The following is a 14,720-nucleotide window of genomic DNA, read 5'->3' as shown; positions in this document are numbered from 1 at the left end:
TATATATATAAAGAGATTTGAACAATAACAAAAAGTAAATGTGATTTTATCCTATAAAGACAATATGTTGCTTTTATTGATGAAATGTCATCAGTGAGCAGTATTACACCTTTTTCTGATGGAAAAAAATTGGGGGGGATTCTGAATTCTCACTTTACCGGTTGCTGTGGAGTTAGTAATTGCCTTTCTGTCATAGAGGCAGCAGTTAATGATTGAGTTTACCTTCTTGTCACCATGAGTGGCCCAGACATGCAGCCAAGACTTCCAGGAACCTAATCTTCTCACCAAGCAATTGTTCAAGCATGTAACTCTCTGCAGGCCTCAAACCTGGGCTCAGTTATTATCTAGCTATTGTAATACGGAACTTTGTGCCTTGGTAATTTTTTGTGGCTTGCATAGTTTCTAATATCTTTATTTATTTTTTGGATGTAATCACTCATTCTAATTAACTATTAATTTATGTGGTGAAGGATGGAAGAAAAACAGAAGGTTGTCAGGTTTTGGATGATTTTTAAGCTGGGTAAAATGCTTTAGAGTCCCTCCAAGAAGCGTTGGTAGTGGATACAAAGAGAGAAAAGTTAGTTAAAAGCATGCAATAAAATACACTTTTTAGAAAACAGCTATTTTGTATCTAAATCACTAAGGCATTTGTTATCTTTTTACATCACCATGTATAAATTGATTATATAAATGCAGGACTCATAAGTTAGATCTTTCTTTTTCCTAAATTTAACTCAAGCTTTAGATTGCTGAAGTTATGTAAATTTGTCCAGAGACATAAGGAAAAGGATTTTTTCCCCTTTGTTCCTCAGATTGTTGCACACATTGTGACTATTTGGTAGGTTTTTTTTTTAACCCAACACTAAGTTACTTTTCAACCTCCATAAAATATTTTTTATAACTTTTTTGATTATACGATATGTCGACATAAAACTGATTAAATGACACCTCTGTCATATCTGTATCGCTTTCTCCGGCACTAAGCAACTTTTGAGGATGGTGGCAGTAACCCTACCATGCAACCCTAAAACAAATGTGCAGACTGCTTTACGGCATACGTCACTTTCCCCATTCATCATTTAATAAGGATACATTTCCCTGAGAGACTGTATAATCATGCAAATTGTGAAGGGTTGATTTTCTGGCCATGTGACAGCTTCATGCTGGGATCTATATGTATGTTTGCTGTGAAGTTATCAAACGTAACATTATTTTTAAGATTTTTAAAGGTTTAAACTCAGCATATCAGTTGCTGATGAGTTGAGTGAGGTGGGGGAGATCAGGATTTTACCACGCTATGCGCTGGTCCTCGTGGGAAATGCTGTCTTCCTTCAGGCAAAAACAACACAGCTTATGTCTACTGTGTGGGGCAGTTCTTTAGAACTGCTTTAAATGTAATGACCTCGGTTAAATGTTTTGGATTTCCACCAAAACATTTCTGAGTAAATTTGCTAGAAGTTTGGCACATTATTTGACTTTGTGAGTAAAGTCTTATGTTGGTACCGAGCACTTTCATATGTAGATTTTCCTGCCAGGTTCAGCCAGTTTCTTCAGAACTTCATTTGTGTTGTTCTGAGCTCAATTTATACATTTAACACCAAAACATGAAGGTATTGGGGACACAGAATGTATTTCTTTCTAGAGAAGTATGATGGTTGGATATCACCAAATAAACTGTTCATATATAAAAAAAAAAAGGGGAAACAAAAAAGCCTGTATTTGTTGCGTTTTTTTTTTTTTTTTTTTTTTTTTTTTTTTTTACTGATCTTCATACAATCTTAACCCTCTTGTACTTTTTAGGTCACTGCAGAGTCTGACCAGAAGACCTTCATCTACCAGGGACATATTCACAGTAAAGATTTTGGCAAGTTCTCTCTGACGAGGCAAGGTGAGTGTGCTTTGTAGTACCGACACTCTCTATTTCAAATGCCATGGAATTAAGTAAAGAGTTAAAACAATATAATTAAAACTTCCTAGTTTGTAATAAATTGAGTGAAGAACTAATCATAAAACAATAAAAGGTTGATTGCAATGAAAACTAATGTAAAGCACTTGTTGTATCAAGCGTTTAGGTGTATGTTTATGTTGGTTTGTTTCTATGTGACTTTAGGTCCAGTTACAACAGCGATGAATCCATCAAACCATTACACAAACAGTAGTTCTGTGGCAGCAGCCATTTTAGTTCCCTTCTTTGCCCTCATCCTCTCTGGGTTTGCCTTCTACCTCTACAAGCACAGGTAAGCTATTCTCTCAATGTTAATCCTTCAGAGAAAAACACAAGTTAAAAAAAAACATAATAGCAGTCCAGCATCAGAGCAGAATACAAAGCAGCTGTTTGTCCTCTATTTCTGTAAACACCTAGCAAAAGGTGCCTGCTGGAATTCCTCTCTATGTTTCTGTTAAATCCTTCTAGTTTCCAATGGACTTATTTCTTTGGTTCAATCAGATTGATATTACAGCTAAACTTTGCTTTTTCTCTTTAGACCTTATTTTTGTTGCTCTTCTATCATTCTATAATTTATGACTATTTTTAAACATAGCTTTAAAGCTCAAAGCAGAAAACATTTAAACAAAGACTTAGACTGGGTTTAATTTTGGAATTTAGTAACAAATTGTTTTGGGGGTTTCTTCTAAAGTCCCTAGTATGGTTAAAAAGCAAGGTGCTTTTTTTATTGACATTTGTCTGATCTAAAATACATATAATTTTTTTTTAAACATTAAGTGAATGTATTAAAGAAGAGAATCTTTATTGGAGAAGCTGCACAGTTCAGGTGCACTCATGATTTGAGTGAAGCAGACTCTCGTCCCCTAAACATCAACAACATAAAGGTGCATATTCATATATCAGCATAGATTTTAACTTAATCAATTTACAAATTGAACATCAAAAATTGATTCATTACAGTTATTTTATTTCAGGCAGTTTTGATGTGTTTGGCCTCTAACTCTAAGATTTGAATTGTACATAAAACCACTTCAACAGGAATTTTGTTTTAAAAACCTCTGGCCTGCTGAAGTAAATACATAAAATCTGAATTGGACATATCCTAGTAATATCTTAGAAAAAGATGTAGCAATGAATGTAAAATCTATGTCTCACCTTCTTGCTTTGGTCATCTGAAATGATCTCCATCTCCTGTTTATGCCTTTAAATCTTTTAGCTGTGCAGTTGCACAAACCACATGACATTAATACATCGCTTCCACAGTCATCCAGGTCTGCTTTCAATCATATAATTTAGCTGATGGGGTAAGATGACATCTACCCCCATTTCCCTATTGGTTCTTCTACAAAACACATTGCTGTGTTTGATTTCGGCGGCTGCGTCTAAGAATGTAACCTACCTGAACTTGGTCCTTTAAAGCTACAGTGTGTAATAATTACAGGGATATACAGTCAGAAATGTAATATATTATACATAACTATGTTATTTATCATCATCTACGAGCTCAGCCTCTTAACCTTAATATTTGCGTTGCCTTAGAATTCGTTATTTATAATTACATAGGAGCGGGTCTCGCAGCCATGGAGGCAGACATCTTTGCGCTACGGCAGCGCAGAGCCAACAAACTAGTGATTGCGAGATCGCCCATTACGCTCATATATTTATTATCTTAAGTCTACATGAAATCTATACCCTACACAGACTAATGAAATACTATCTGTAAAATTATCTATGTAAACAAACCTCATCACTTGAGAAGGTAGGTGATGCGGACGTCATGGAAGACATTTTGTCCCGTAACGCTCGCCGTACTGTTGGGGGGGAGAAGCGGTGGGGGGGAGATGTTCATGTTGCTGCGGTCTGCAGGACGTTAGATGTCGCTGAAAATTACACACTTAAGCTTTAAAAGTTTTGAAAATAAGGAGGGAGAAGAGTCCAGCTATAGAATCGAACAGGTCGAGCCTTCCAAAACTGTCACTTTCCCTTACTCAGCGTAAGCTCTGACGCCTAGCAACCATGACAGACAGACTCACAAAGCAGGCACAGAATAGATGCCGAACTACTATTTTGTGTGCTACTTGCATTTTTAAGGAGTTTCAGCGGCAGTATTATTGTCACAGGTATCAGGTTTATGGTCCCCAAACTGCAGATATATTGAAATCTGTGCTTAAATGTCATTCAGACTCATTTGCTAAGGGACAGATAAAGCCTTTCAATAAACCAAAATTAAAAACATATCTGACTGACCAACCATTTAAATTAACTATTTTCATTAATGTATAACAGAATTATTCAAATACTTTTATTATATTAAGCTGCACTTGCAATATTCAACACTGTTTGGCGCCATTTCCCTTTTTCGTCTGAGCATGGAGCAGTCAGCTTACTTTGACTCCCATTGAATCACTAGATACCATGGGAATACCCTAAACATACACTGGACCTGTTATTCCAAAAGAAGGCTGCTTATGTCGGCAATATACGGCGTGCTAGCACCTAAGTTGATGACAAATCTGGCCTTCAGAGGGAGCAGCCACTGAATTCAAACACAGAAATATACGCCTCACTATTGCCTTACTCCCACCTTGATGTGTTTTGTGAAAATGGCTTTTGACTCCAGTTGATGGCGAGGCTTTTCCTCACTGTTCTCTGAATGGTGTGATTAAACTTCTTTATTTCCTACACCTTTTCATTCCACTCAACTATTTACTAAATGCAAGGATGCAGCACTCTGAGTCTACAGCATGTTTAGCAATGTACTTTTATTACACCCGTTTTTGTGGGTAGTGCCTATTTTCTGCTGGGCAAAACAGTCATAACACTTATGTTTTTAAGCATAAGTTTTATTTGTTTGAACTAATATCGTAATTATAAAGGTAGTTTTATTTAAAAAGATTACAAATAATTCAATCTTTGAGGATATAATATGTTGAGATACACCAGTATTTTTAGTTGAAACTAGGAAGTCCTTGCTTTTTAAAGCCTTTGCAAGTTGCAGAATGTAGTTCAAATTGATGTATATTAAAGCTGATGGTTGTATGCAGGACATTGTCTGCTGACACAGATGACAATGAGAGACCAAAAAACACCTGGGGACCTGGCGGCAGGTAAGACTGGCACCTGTCATCCATCTGGTTTCTAACAGCAACCAGACCCCCGCCCGCCGCCACATCCTCTCAAATTTCCCATTTCTTCTTCTTAGTTTGCAAACTGTTTTACATGCTGTTAAGTAGGGCTGCACAATTAAACCATAAGAAAAAAATATGCAAATATGAAAGTAAAAAAAAAAAAAAGTATATAAATGTATGTTAAAGCTAAGACAGAATGTTGGGACTCCATGCATCAGCAATTGGGGTAATGTTTTCACTAAGAAAGAAAAAATAAATTAAGAGCAAATAGTTTCCACTTTTTGAAGCTGTGCAGCCCCACTGTCTCCAAAAAGCAAAGCTTTATAATTTGCATTTTATTTTGTCTTTGGTCTCATTGTCATCTATGTCTCAGCATGATATCATCAAATTATATCCTCAAATTGTAAGTAAATTAAGTTACGCTAATGCTTTGATACGCACATGCTTGCCCATACAATATTTAGCCTTGCTTTTCATCATAGTTGAAACTTTTCTGGCATGCTTTTAGCATTTACCCTGCTACAATGGAAAGCAGAAAAAATGATGAATACTTCACATGTGGATCTAAAGTATTTGCTTAATGAGGAACCAGGGGGGTCTTTATGTGCGTTTGAGTGTGTACTGCAGTTTTTCCTGCTATGACCCATTTGTCTATATAGTATCTGTAATAATGTTACAGCAATTAAGTGCACCATTTTTCATTCTCCTGATGAAATAAAACTTTTGCACCTACAGCCATGACTGGTGCAGTGATTTAGGCTACTGCTATGCAGGGAGGTCCATGCTATGTGTTGATGTGTGCAGTTTTGTAAAATAATGGCTTGGACATGTAGGGTAGGCTTAGTGCCTCCCCAGGGTTGGATTTCCACACCCACACACACGCACACACATACACGCACTCTTAATGAGGTCAGAATCAAACAGCAGCAGCATTCCTTGCTGCAAACAGTTCCACAGGGTGTAGAAGTAAGTGATTAAATCTAACTGGATTATAGGAACTGATTATCTCAAAATGTAATCTGCAACAAACAGACAAATAAGGAATGTGTGCTTCTCTGTCTCATGTGTTCAATAAGACCTCTGTATAAAATCTGTTTAAAAAAAAAATCCTATTAAGGCTTACTGATCGTTAACGAAAACATGTACACTTTTTGAACTACAACCATGAGAAACGTCAAGATCACATGAAGTATTTAGATATGGTTTACAGTGTTGCTGCTTCAACAATATTGTACCTGTAACTTTCTCATAATAAAGTTTTACAGTTATTTAAAGTCAGGTAATTAAAAAAATGAATATGGAATAAATTCAGCACAGCATTTCTGATATTGCTAGATTTAGTTTCATGCGACAAAGCTAGAAGTTATACCTTTAAACCTTTGTCCTCATTTATGACTGGCTAAGGAGCTTTGCACTGCCTAGTTATACCTGAACTAATGAATCTTCCTGAAAATCCTGTGAAATTAAAGGATCTATAGAGAGCATGCTGTGCAAATCAAGGCAGTAGAGCATGAAACATTTAAGCATCCCTTGCTAATGTGATCAGATGACTTAAACGTGACCTGGTTTCTCATGTTACAGGTGATATATATGTTTTGCAATTCCATTGTTTACATTCTGACACTATAGATGGAAGTAAATATTGACATTATCATTACTACAATGCTGATTTTACTTCCCCAAATATAAAACATTGTCCTTTATTTTTTTTTTTATCTTTTCAAAAACATTTACTTTTGTGTATACAAAGTTTCTTAAGGGTGCACATGCAGTAGACATTATGTAGACATGATACATGTATGTTACATGAATGTATAGCCATTGTTAGACCAAGCAGATGTTTCTATTATAAAAGTGGCCTATGTTTAGACTTACAAAAAATATCTTTCAAAAAATTCCAGAAAAGTCAAAATTGTTTCATGTTTACAGCTATGATATAATAGGGTTAGGGAGTCATTATTTAGGTTGGTTTAATAACCAAGCATTGAGAGAAGAAGAGGTGGATATGACAGTATATATTATGTATTCGCAAATTTAAACTACTCACATTTTGATTTAAGTTGTTGTTGAAATAATTCTAAGTCAAAAAACATAAGAATGTTTGCTGAATGGCTTAGGTTCATTATCTCATATATGTTCACTTGGTAGCCACTAAGCTGCAAACCTAGATTATAAATATTACAGAAAGGGTTCAAATGAGTAAATTAAGTTCTTTTACTAAAGTTCTATACTATACAGTGATTGTTTTGTTTGGGATTTTATCTTTTATACCATGATCTGGGCAAACACTTAATTTGTCTAGCTGCCGGGTGTCTTTTCAGAAGTATTACAGGACACCTATAAAGCAGCATTTAGGAAGGAGTACTGTTTAGTTCTTATGTTCCACTAAAATGAGGTAAACTCCCAGAAAACTGTAAAAGTGCTAAAAAACCAAATTTTTGATTAAAAATGTATTTGTTTAGAGTGATCTTTGACTTGATCTTATTTTTATTACTATTTTTTTGTTCCCTAATTATTTGTGTTGCCTTTATAGCACTGTAATGTACCTTTCTTTTTTTTTTCCCCCATGTTCAACACTTTGAATTGTCTTGCCATTGAAATACGCTATATAAATAAACTTGCTTTGCCATTCAAATAGCTGGCAACAGCAGACAAAAGGCACTAACAGCTATGTCCGACCAAGCTGCATGCTTTGTGGCCAGAGCCGGTTACATTGGAGACATGTCAAAACAAAAATCATTACATCGTACTCTCAGCAGCTTCTTGTGAAAACTTACAATTTTAACAGTGGAATAAAACTTTAAGCTTTTATTAATTGATGTCTGATTTATTTATTTTTTTAGTGGCCATGGTATAAACGAGATAATGCCCTTTGACGTGTCGTTTTTTTAGAAATGAATAGACGTTGGACAGTTAACACCTTCGCATTGTCTATTAATTTCTGGACAATAATGGACAACCCTTACCTAAATGCTTGTCAACTTGTTATTTAACTTATGCTTTTACACTGCCTTTTTTTTCTCTAAATGTTTTTTATAATGTCTGCTGGCACATGAAGTACGGTTGGTAATACAATGTCATTACAAAAAAGTAAAAGAAAAACAATCCACTGGAAGTTTGAAACAAAGTCCCGTGGATTGTTTTTCTTTTTTACTTTTTTGGAATGACTATGACCTGGATGACTGAGAATCTTCACTTGCGTAATACAATGTAATTTCTCCTTTTTTTCTCAGGACCCGTCCAAAGGTCCAATTCAATGGCTACGTCGGCCATGAGAGCTCCAATGGTCAAGCTTCATTTGAAAATCCCATGTATGATACCAACATGAAGCCAACGGAGGCTAAGGCAGTTCGATTTGATACCACCCTGAACACAGTCTGCACTGTGGTGTAGTCCAACAAACCTGTCACCTCCTGTAAAGTGATCCATGGCACCACCATGTGGCAACCTGCTGAGTGGCATTACCCCCACCCAAAAAAAAGAACAAACCTAATATCTGGACTTGTCACCATGAGCAGCCTTTGTGTAATGTGCGGGTGCAGTGCCAGCATAATCTTTACAGTAATGCGGCTCTACTCCACTTCCCTACAGTATGAGGGCATTACTCAGCTCTGGTCTGAGGAAGAAAGAGAAAAGATTGCTGACACCAACAAAAAAGGCAGTTAAACATTACCTCATCAAATAATATAAAGGCTGATGTCAGTAGATTACCGCTTCAACTACAACTGTTTTAACACACTGTTGCATTTCAAGCATGTATAGAGGATATGATAGTTGAACAGCCACTCAGAGTATGTTTATTAACTTTCAACTTTTCTGAGGTTGAACTACCTTATGGAAAAGCCTCTGCAGTGAGGATCTTCTGGGTCTTTAATACTGACTCCACATGAGCAAAAGTTAATTCCAATAGAAGCCCAGTCTGCCATGCCAAATTTGCACAGTGGCAAATGCTTAAGTAGTCCCCTGCTGCAGGCCAGATATGGGTTTGACCAATGCATGGGTTTACCTCCAGGGGAAGCATATAGACAAAGTCCACCTCTCATACCCGTCCAGGCATTAGATGAATCCCATTTGTAACCTTAAATAACAACTGGTGCTGGACCAAATTCATCTGACACCATTCTGTATTTGAAAGAAGTGATTTACCAGACATAATGAAGCCTTTACAGCCTTTGTTGTGTTAGAACCTTGTGTGGGTTCCACAGATTTGCATAACTCTTTAAACCAAATGCAGTGATATGATCAACCAGACCACTTCATTTAAAGGAAATTTAATTTTAACCTGGTCGACATTTTGGGAATAAAGCAGGATAAGGTGGGAGTTTCACATACTTTTGAGAATGTTTTAGCCTATTTAGAAAGTGAACGACAAGCAGGACAATCACAGAGCTAGGTACATTTAGTCGACAGATATTAAAACGGTTTCTTTAGTTATTGCCATTGTCATTACTTTAACACTTTTATGCCTTTAATTAAAACACTGTAGTACACTGCATCTGAATAGGTTAAAACATAGCAAATCAGGCCTTTCTAAACAATGTTTTCCAAAGTTTTTAAACAAAAACGAAGAATTACGCCAAGTCATATCCTTTTTCTACAAATTCAAATGTCATAAGAAGGTGATAATTAAAAATATGAGCCCTACACAGAAGGTGTAACAATAGGCAGGCAGTATTAAATCATATAAACAGTAGATTGTGTTGCCCACTGTTTGCAGACAATGGACCGGTTTCCAGAAGCTTGTAAAACAACTATCAAGCATTTTTTTTTTGTCTTGGACTCACCACAGTTCTGTGTTTGGTGGTTTAACAAGTGGAAACCTGGAGGCAATAAGCTGTCAGGATTGTCAACTGCTGCAATCAACTGTGCCCAAATCCAGGAAATGATTTGTTCTCCTGTAACCTTGGTCCAGACCATCAGCCATGAGATGACTGATTCCTTTTCTTCACTACACTTTCCAGCCACAAAATACAAAATAAGATAAACCGATTTGCAGACAGACTGGCTGACTGACAGCAACAGGACAAATGGACACAGACAAAATCGTGCAGTTAGTCACTGCTGTCAGTCAAGCTTACTAAAGGAGACGTGGACGTGTTAGAGTGGAAATTGAGACATCAAGAATTTTCTAATTGTCTCTTCTGGCATTTTTCTTCAGTGAAGATACTGATGAACAAACTCATATGTTCAAAAAAACCAACGGCTCATTGGGACTTCCCAAATCACAGCTGCTGGAGACTCTTGAATATAAAGTTTATATGAATCGCACAAATTTTGCACTAGTGTTATTTTCTGTTGATTTTTTTTTTTTTTTCCTGTTTCTTTAATGTTTTTTTTTTTTCAAGTTAAGGGAATGAAAAGATTTTTTGGGACAAAACTAAGTTTGATAAAGGAGTCATTCAAAAGAGAATTTTAATTCAGAAGCGTCTAACTTTAAAATATACAATATGACTAAATACAGGGTTACAGTATTTTGTAAATACACATTTTAAATCTCTTGCTCCCTATTAGCAGTTGTTTTTTTTTGTTGCCCTACATGCTAGCCAACCAGAGTGGTGGGAACAATTTCTGATGCTAAAACATGAGAGGAAATGTCCATTTTTTGTTTTTTCTGAAAGCTTTTACTTGCTACTATGTAATTTGTCAAAGAAACAACCAGAGAACATCACTTTCATTAAAAGATAATTTTATTAACTTGCAGTTTCTATTCGGGAAAAAGTAATTTGCACAGAATAAATTAACATTTTTTTTAATTAGTGGTTGTGAGAATTAGCTTTCAGAAAGGACCCTTTCTCTAACCATCTTTAAAAGGCACCAGTCCCATTTCACCACTGTTGTTGCACATCCTTTCGACACATTACATGATGCACATTGTCTCTTTTCAGCAGCCTTTTTAAGAGCACAGAGTTTGTGATTAGTTTGTGAAAAGGTCTGCAATCTAATTAGTGCATAAGAAAGACAACATGCACATTTAGGGTTGTCAACAATTTCCCCATATTTTTTTAAAGAAATACCTCACAGACCACATGTCACATCTTTCTTTATAAATGCTGGATCATCACTGCAACAAATAAACAAGCTTAATAAGGGTAAATTTAACTATCACCACCCCTCAATTTCCTGGAATTTTAAGTCAAAATGTTGCTCTGACATCCCTGTTTTTAGGAACTAAGAAAATTCCGTTTCAGACAACAAGCTTGTTATTTCTCGCAGTGTTTACTTAAAATACTTTTATATTTTTCAAAGATGCTGCACTTGGTTAAGGAAGCATATTTAACTGCTTTCAATGTATATCATTTGTTGTTTCCAGGGTCTGCTTCATGCTTCACAAACAACATTCTGAGATGATTTTTACACATCTAGCATTTGGTTTAAGTCTCATGTTTTAGTATATTTTATGCTTTTTTATTTTAATATCCAAAGCACATTCACACAAAAAAACATAAGGTTTCATTCATGTGTATATAGAGTAGGGAGATACAAAGAGGAGAGCTTCCAATAGATAATATCCTCCTACTCACTTGTCCCCAAAGTGGTGGGGCCCGGTATAATTGCAAGGGGGACATGGTAGAAATAAAATGAGTAAAGGATCCATTTTAAGATGTCTTTAAATAAAATGAATATTAATAGTGATGTCAAATTCTGTTAAGCATTTCAACGGACAGTTTAATTTAAAATAATTACACTTTAAAAGTGGTAGTTTTATGATTTCCAGGAACTATTAGTATATTTTATTGCAATGTATAATTGCAATTTTAGATGCCCTTGGAAGATGCAAAGTGGGGGACCTATCAAGAAAAGTTTATGTAACCTCTGCTCTAATTGAACGTACATAACTTTTGTTTAGAGTTTTATTAATAGTAACTGATTTTTCTGAAGAACTCAATTACTCAAAACATCTGCATGAGAAAATTGTCAAAACTCTGTGGTTTTCAGGTTGTTAAGTAAAAAATGGCTCTGTTCCAGACCTGAGTGCTGCAAATGAGATTGTGATTTGGATGGAAAGATAGAAGTTATTGACGTATATAAAACAACCATTGTTATACAAGGAGAGGCAAAAAATAAGAACGGTACTTTTCTTTCTTTGGAAAGACGGATGACACATTCAGTATCTTCATGCAGGAATAAACACATCATCTTTAAACAGTGGAACGTCTGCTCACAGTCATAAGCCACATCTCCTTTTTATTTAATTGCAAAAGAGCTTTCTGTGCTTCTCGTTATAATTGATTTGATTAATTCAGCGCAGATTTCCTATGGAGTCAAGAGTGCATAATAGAGCCTGAAAATTAGAGGCTGGTTTCCAAAACCGTATTAAAAGGTCTAGTTTTATAATTATAGACAGAGATCCGATCTCCCAGTGTGCCTGAAAGTGAAAATTTAGGGTATTTTGTTTATTAAGGCATGTCACAATGTTACTGCACTGTAGAGGTTAGATCTGACATGCCACAAAAATACAGCATAATCCAAAATGTCATTTTAGCAGACACTGAACTTCCCGCAAAACTGTCAAGTCATTATAATATTTCTATAAGGGCACTTGAAAGCATGCTGAGCTCAGTGTTTTGAATGTCAGAATAAGATCTTTCATGCTATAACGCTCAAGTATTTTCCTTGATAACCAGGTCTGTAGTGACAGATGTTGTGTGCCATTTGACTTCATTTTTTCATCACAAAAGATTTTCCTCACAGTTCTGAAACATTCCTCTAAGGATTCTGAGCTCAGTTAATTTTAAAAGTAAGTAGACTATATGAGAAGATAAAAACCTCACTATTCACGTTATGGTCTATAATTACATTCATTTTCTCATAAACTGAAAGTTATCATTATAATAAAAAATATGTATTTTTCACTTCTTAGCCTAATCCAACAGATAGGGAAGTGGAAATGCAGGTCAGAAAAACAGGGACCCATATAGATATTTTAGAAATAATCTGTTTGAAGACATATAGGGCCTATTAACTTGGAGGAGGATTTCATCTTTACAAAATTCTGTTAACCATCCAAAATAAGTTACATTTTAAGTCATTATCAAGCCAACAAGTTTGCTTTTAAATGGAAGTAAGAGAAGACTCAGTACAATAACACCAACTACAGAGGTTATAATTTGTAGGAATTAATTATTTTTTAATTTAATTTTTTACAAAAATAGTGAAGGGATTATTGTACAATTTTTTATGACTCATGAAAAATGCTTTATTTTCGTTGTAGCCATTGAACACTTTGGATTTGTGCATGTTTTCACAGGAGAAAACATTGGCTTACATATTAAGCCGTTTAAACAGTTGTTAACTTGATTTTGATCATTTAGACTCAGAAAAGACTAGTTTGCACATTTAGATTTGATTTAGACTTTAGACAGTAACACAGTGAAGGATACGACACCGTTAATACTTCTATTGCCATATTAACAAAAATGTTAATGGATGCAGATATGGATTTTGTTATGTATTGGTTTTGTTCAGCTTCAGACCACAATTATTTCTTTAAATTTTGTTGCAATTGTTTTAAAACCAAAGCTCGTTTTATCTGCCTTGAAAAATATGCATTCATGTGAATCAGATATTTTGCTATGAATTTCATTATTTTTGTTTTCCTTTAGACATCATGTAGTGCCTTGCCAAAATATTTATATCTCTTAATATGTTTCACTCTTGTAAAGTTACAACCACCAACATCTTTTTTTTCCATTTGGTCTCTATGTTACAGGCTAAGAAGTAGCACATATTGTAAGCTTTGAAAAGAAGAATATCAATACATTGCATACACATTACAAAAAAAAAAAAGTCATATTCATATTTTGTTTCCCTTGGGTAAGGACTTTGCAATTTGCAGGACGATTGCACAAACTGCAATTAGTGCTGCAATTTTTTTATGGCATGCCTGTAACAGCTCCTGACATTCTCAGACTAATTTTGAAGTTCTTTTGGTTCAATGTCCATTAGAATGGATAAAAAAGTATCTTTGAAAAGCAATTTTTAACACTTTTGAAAAGCTATTTGTAAGTCCTGACGCACTTTCTCAGTGGAATTTAGGTCTACACAATGGCCATTCAAACACATGAATATGCTTTGATCAAACCATTACAGCTCTGACTGAATGTTCAGGAGCGCTGACTCTTCTGGACAATGAATCCCTCGGCTGTCCTGAAATCCTTTGCAGCATCTTAGCGTTGTCTTGCAGAATAGCCATGTACTTTTCCCCATCCAGCTTCCACCCCAAATGAACTCTGACCCTTTTCCAAGACCATTCTAAGGGTCATTTTCTTTTCAGCACATTAAGCTTTTTTACTCTTAGAAAAAATGTCCTCTTGCCAAAATAAAAATGTTTCCAAATTTTCTGCAATTCTTGCATTGACAGTGAAGAACGATTACCCAGGACCTTGAGGTATTGTTTTTTTTGTTTTGTTTTTTAAACATAACTCTGCTTCAAACTATTCTCACAACTTTACTCCTAATCTTTGTTTTTTTTCCCCTTTAATTCTGTTTATCTACTAATTTTCTCTAAAAATAATGTTTGGTAATCTTCAAAAGGTTGTTTCTAAACACCTTTCATCTTGTTTTGGACTGTTTTCATAGTAGGGATAGTTAACAGAATAATGAATAATGTCTGAAGGCAATTGCTTGCATAAAATTTTGTTTATAAT

The 14,720-nt window shown here is 35.2% G+C and overlaps 1 protein-coding gene across 1 annotated transcript in view; it reads left to right on the top strand.

Annotated features, from left to right (window-relative positions):
* csmd1 (CUB and Sushi multiple domains 1) overlaps positions 1-14,706 on the top strand; it is a 576,851-nt gene extending 562,145 nt beyond the window's left edge. Inside the window, exons 72-74 of the mRNA XM_015374130.1 lie at positions 1,801-1,888; positions 2,111-2,237; positions 8,307-14,706. Of these exons, the coding sequence (XP_015229616.1) occupies positions 1,801-1,888; positions 2,111-2,237; positions 8,307-8,466 (375 nt within the window). The 3' untranslated portion in view covers positions 8,467-14,706. The remainder of the gene's footprint in view (positions 1-1,800; positions 1,889-2,110; positions 2,238-8,306) is intronic.
* The last annotated feature ends 14 nt before the right edge of the window (positions 14,707-14,720 follow it).

The sequence above is a fragment of the Cyprinodon variegatus genome, unplaced genomic scaffold (genome assembly GCF_000732505.1).
Source record: "Cyprinodon variegatus isolate N-32 unplaced genomic scaffold, C_variegatus-1.0 Scaffold5, whole genome shotgun sequence".
Lineage (NCBI taxonomy): Eukaryota > Metazoa > Chordata > Actinopteri > Cyprinodontiformes > Cyprinodontidae > Cyprinodon > Cyprinodon variegatus.
The sequence above is the reverse complement of the archived record's forward strand: the minus strand, read 5'-3'. Positions and strand labels throughout refer to the sequence as shown.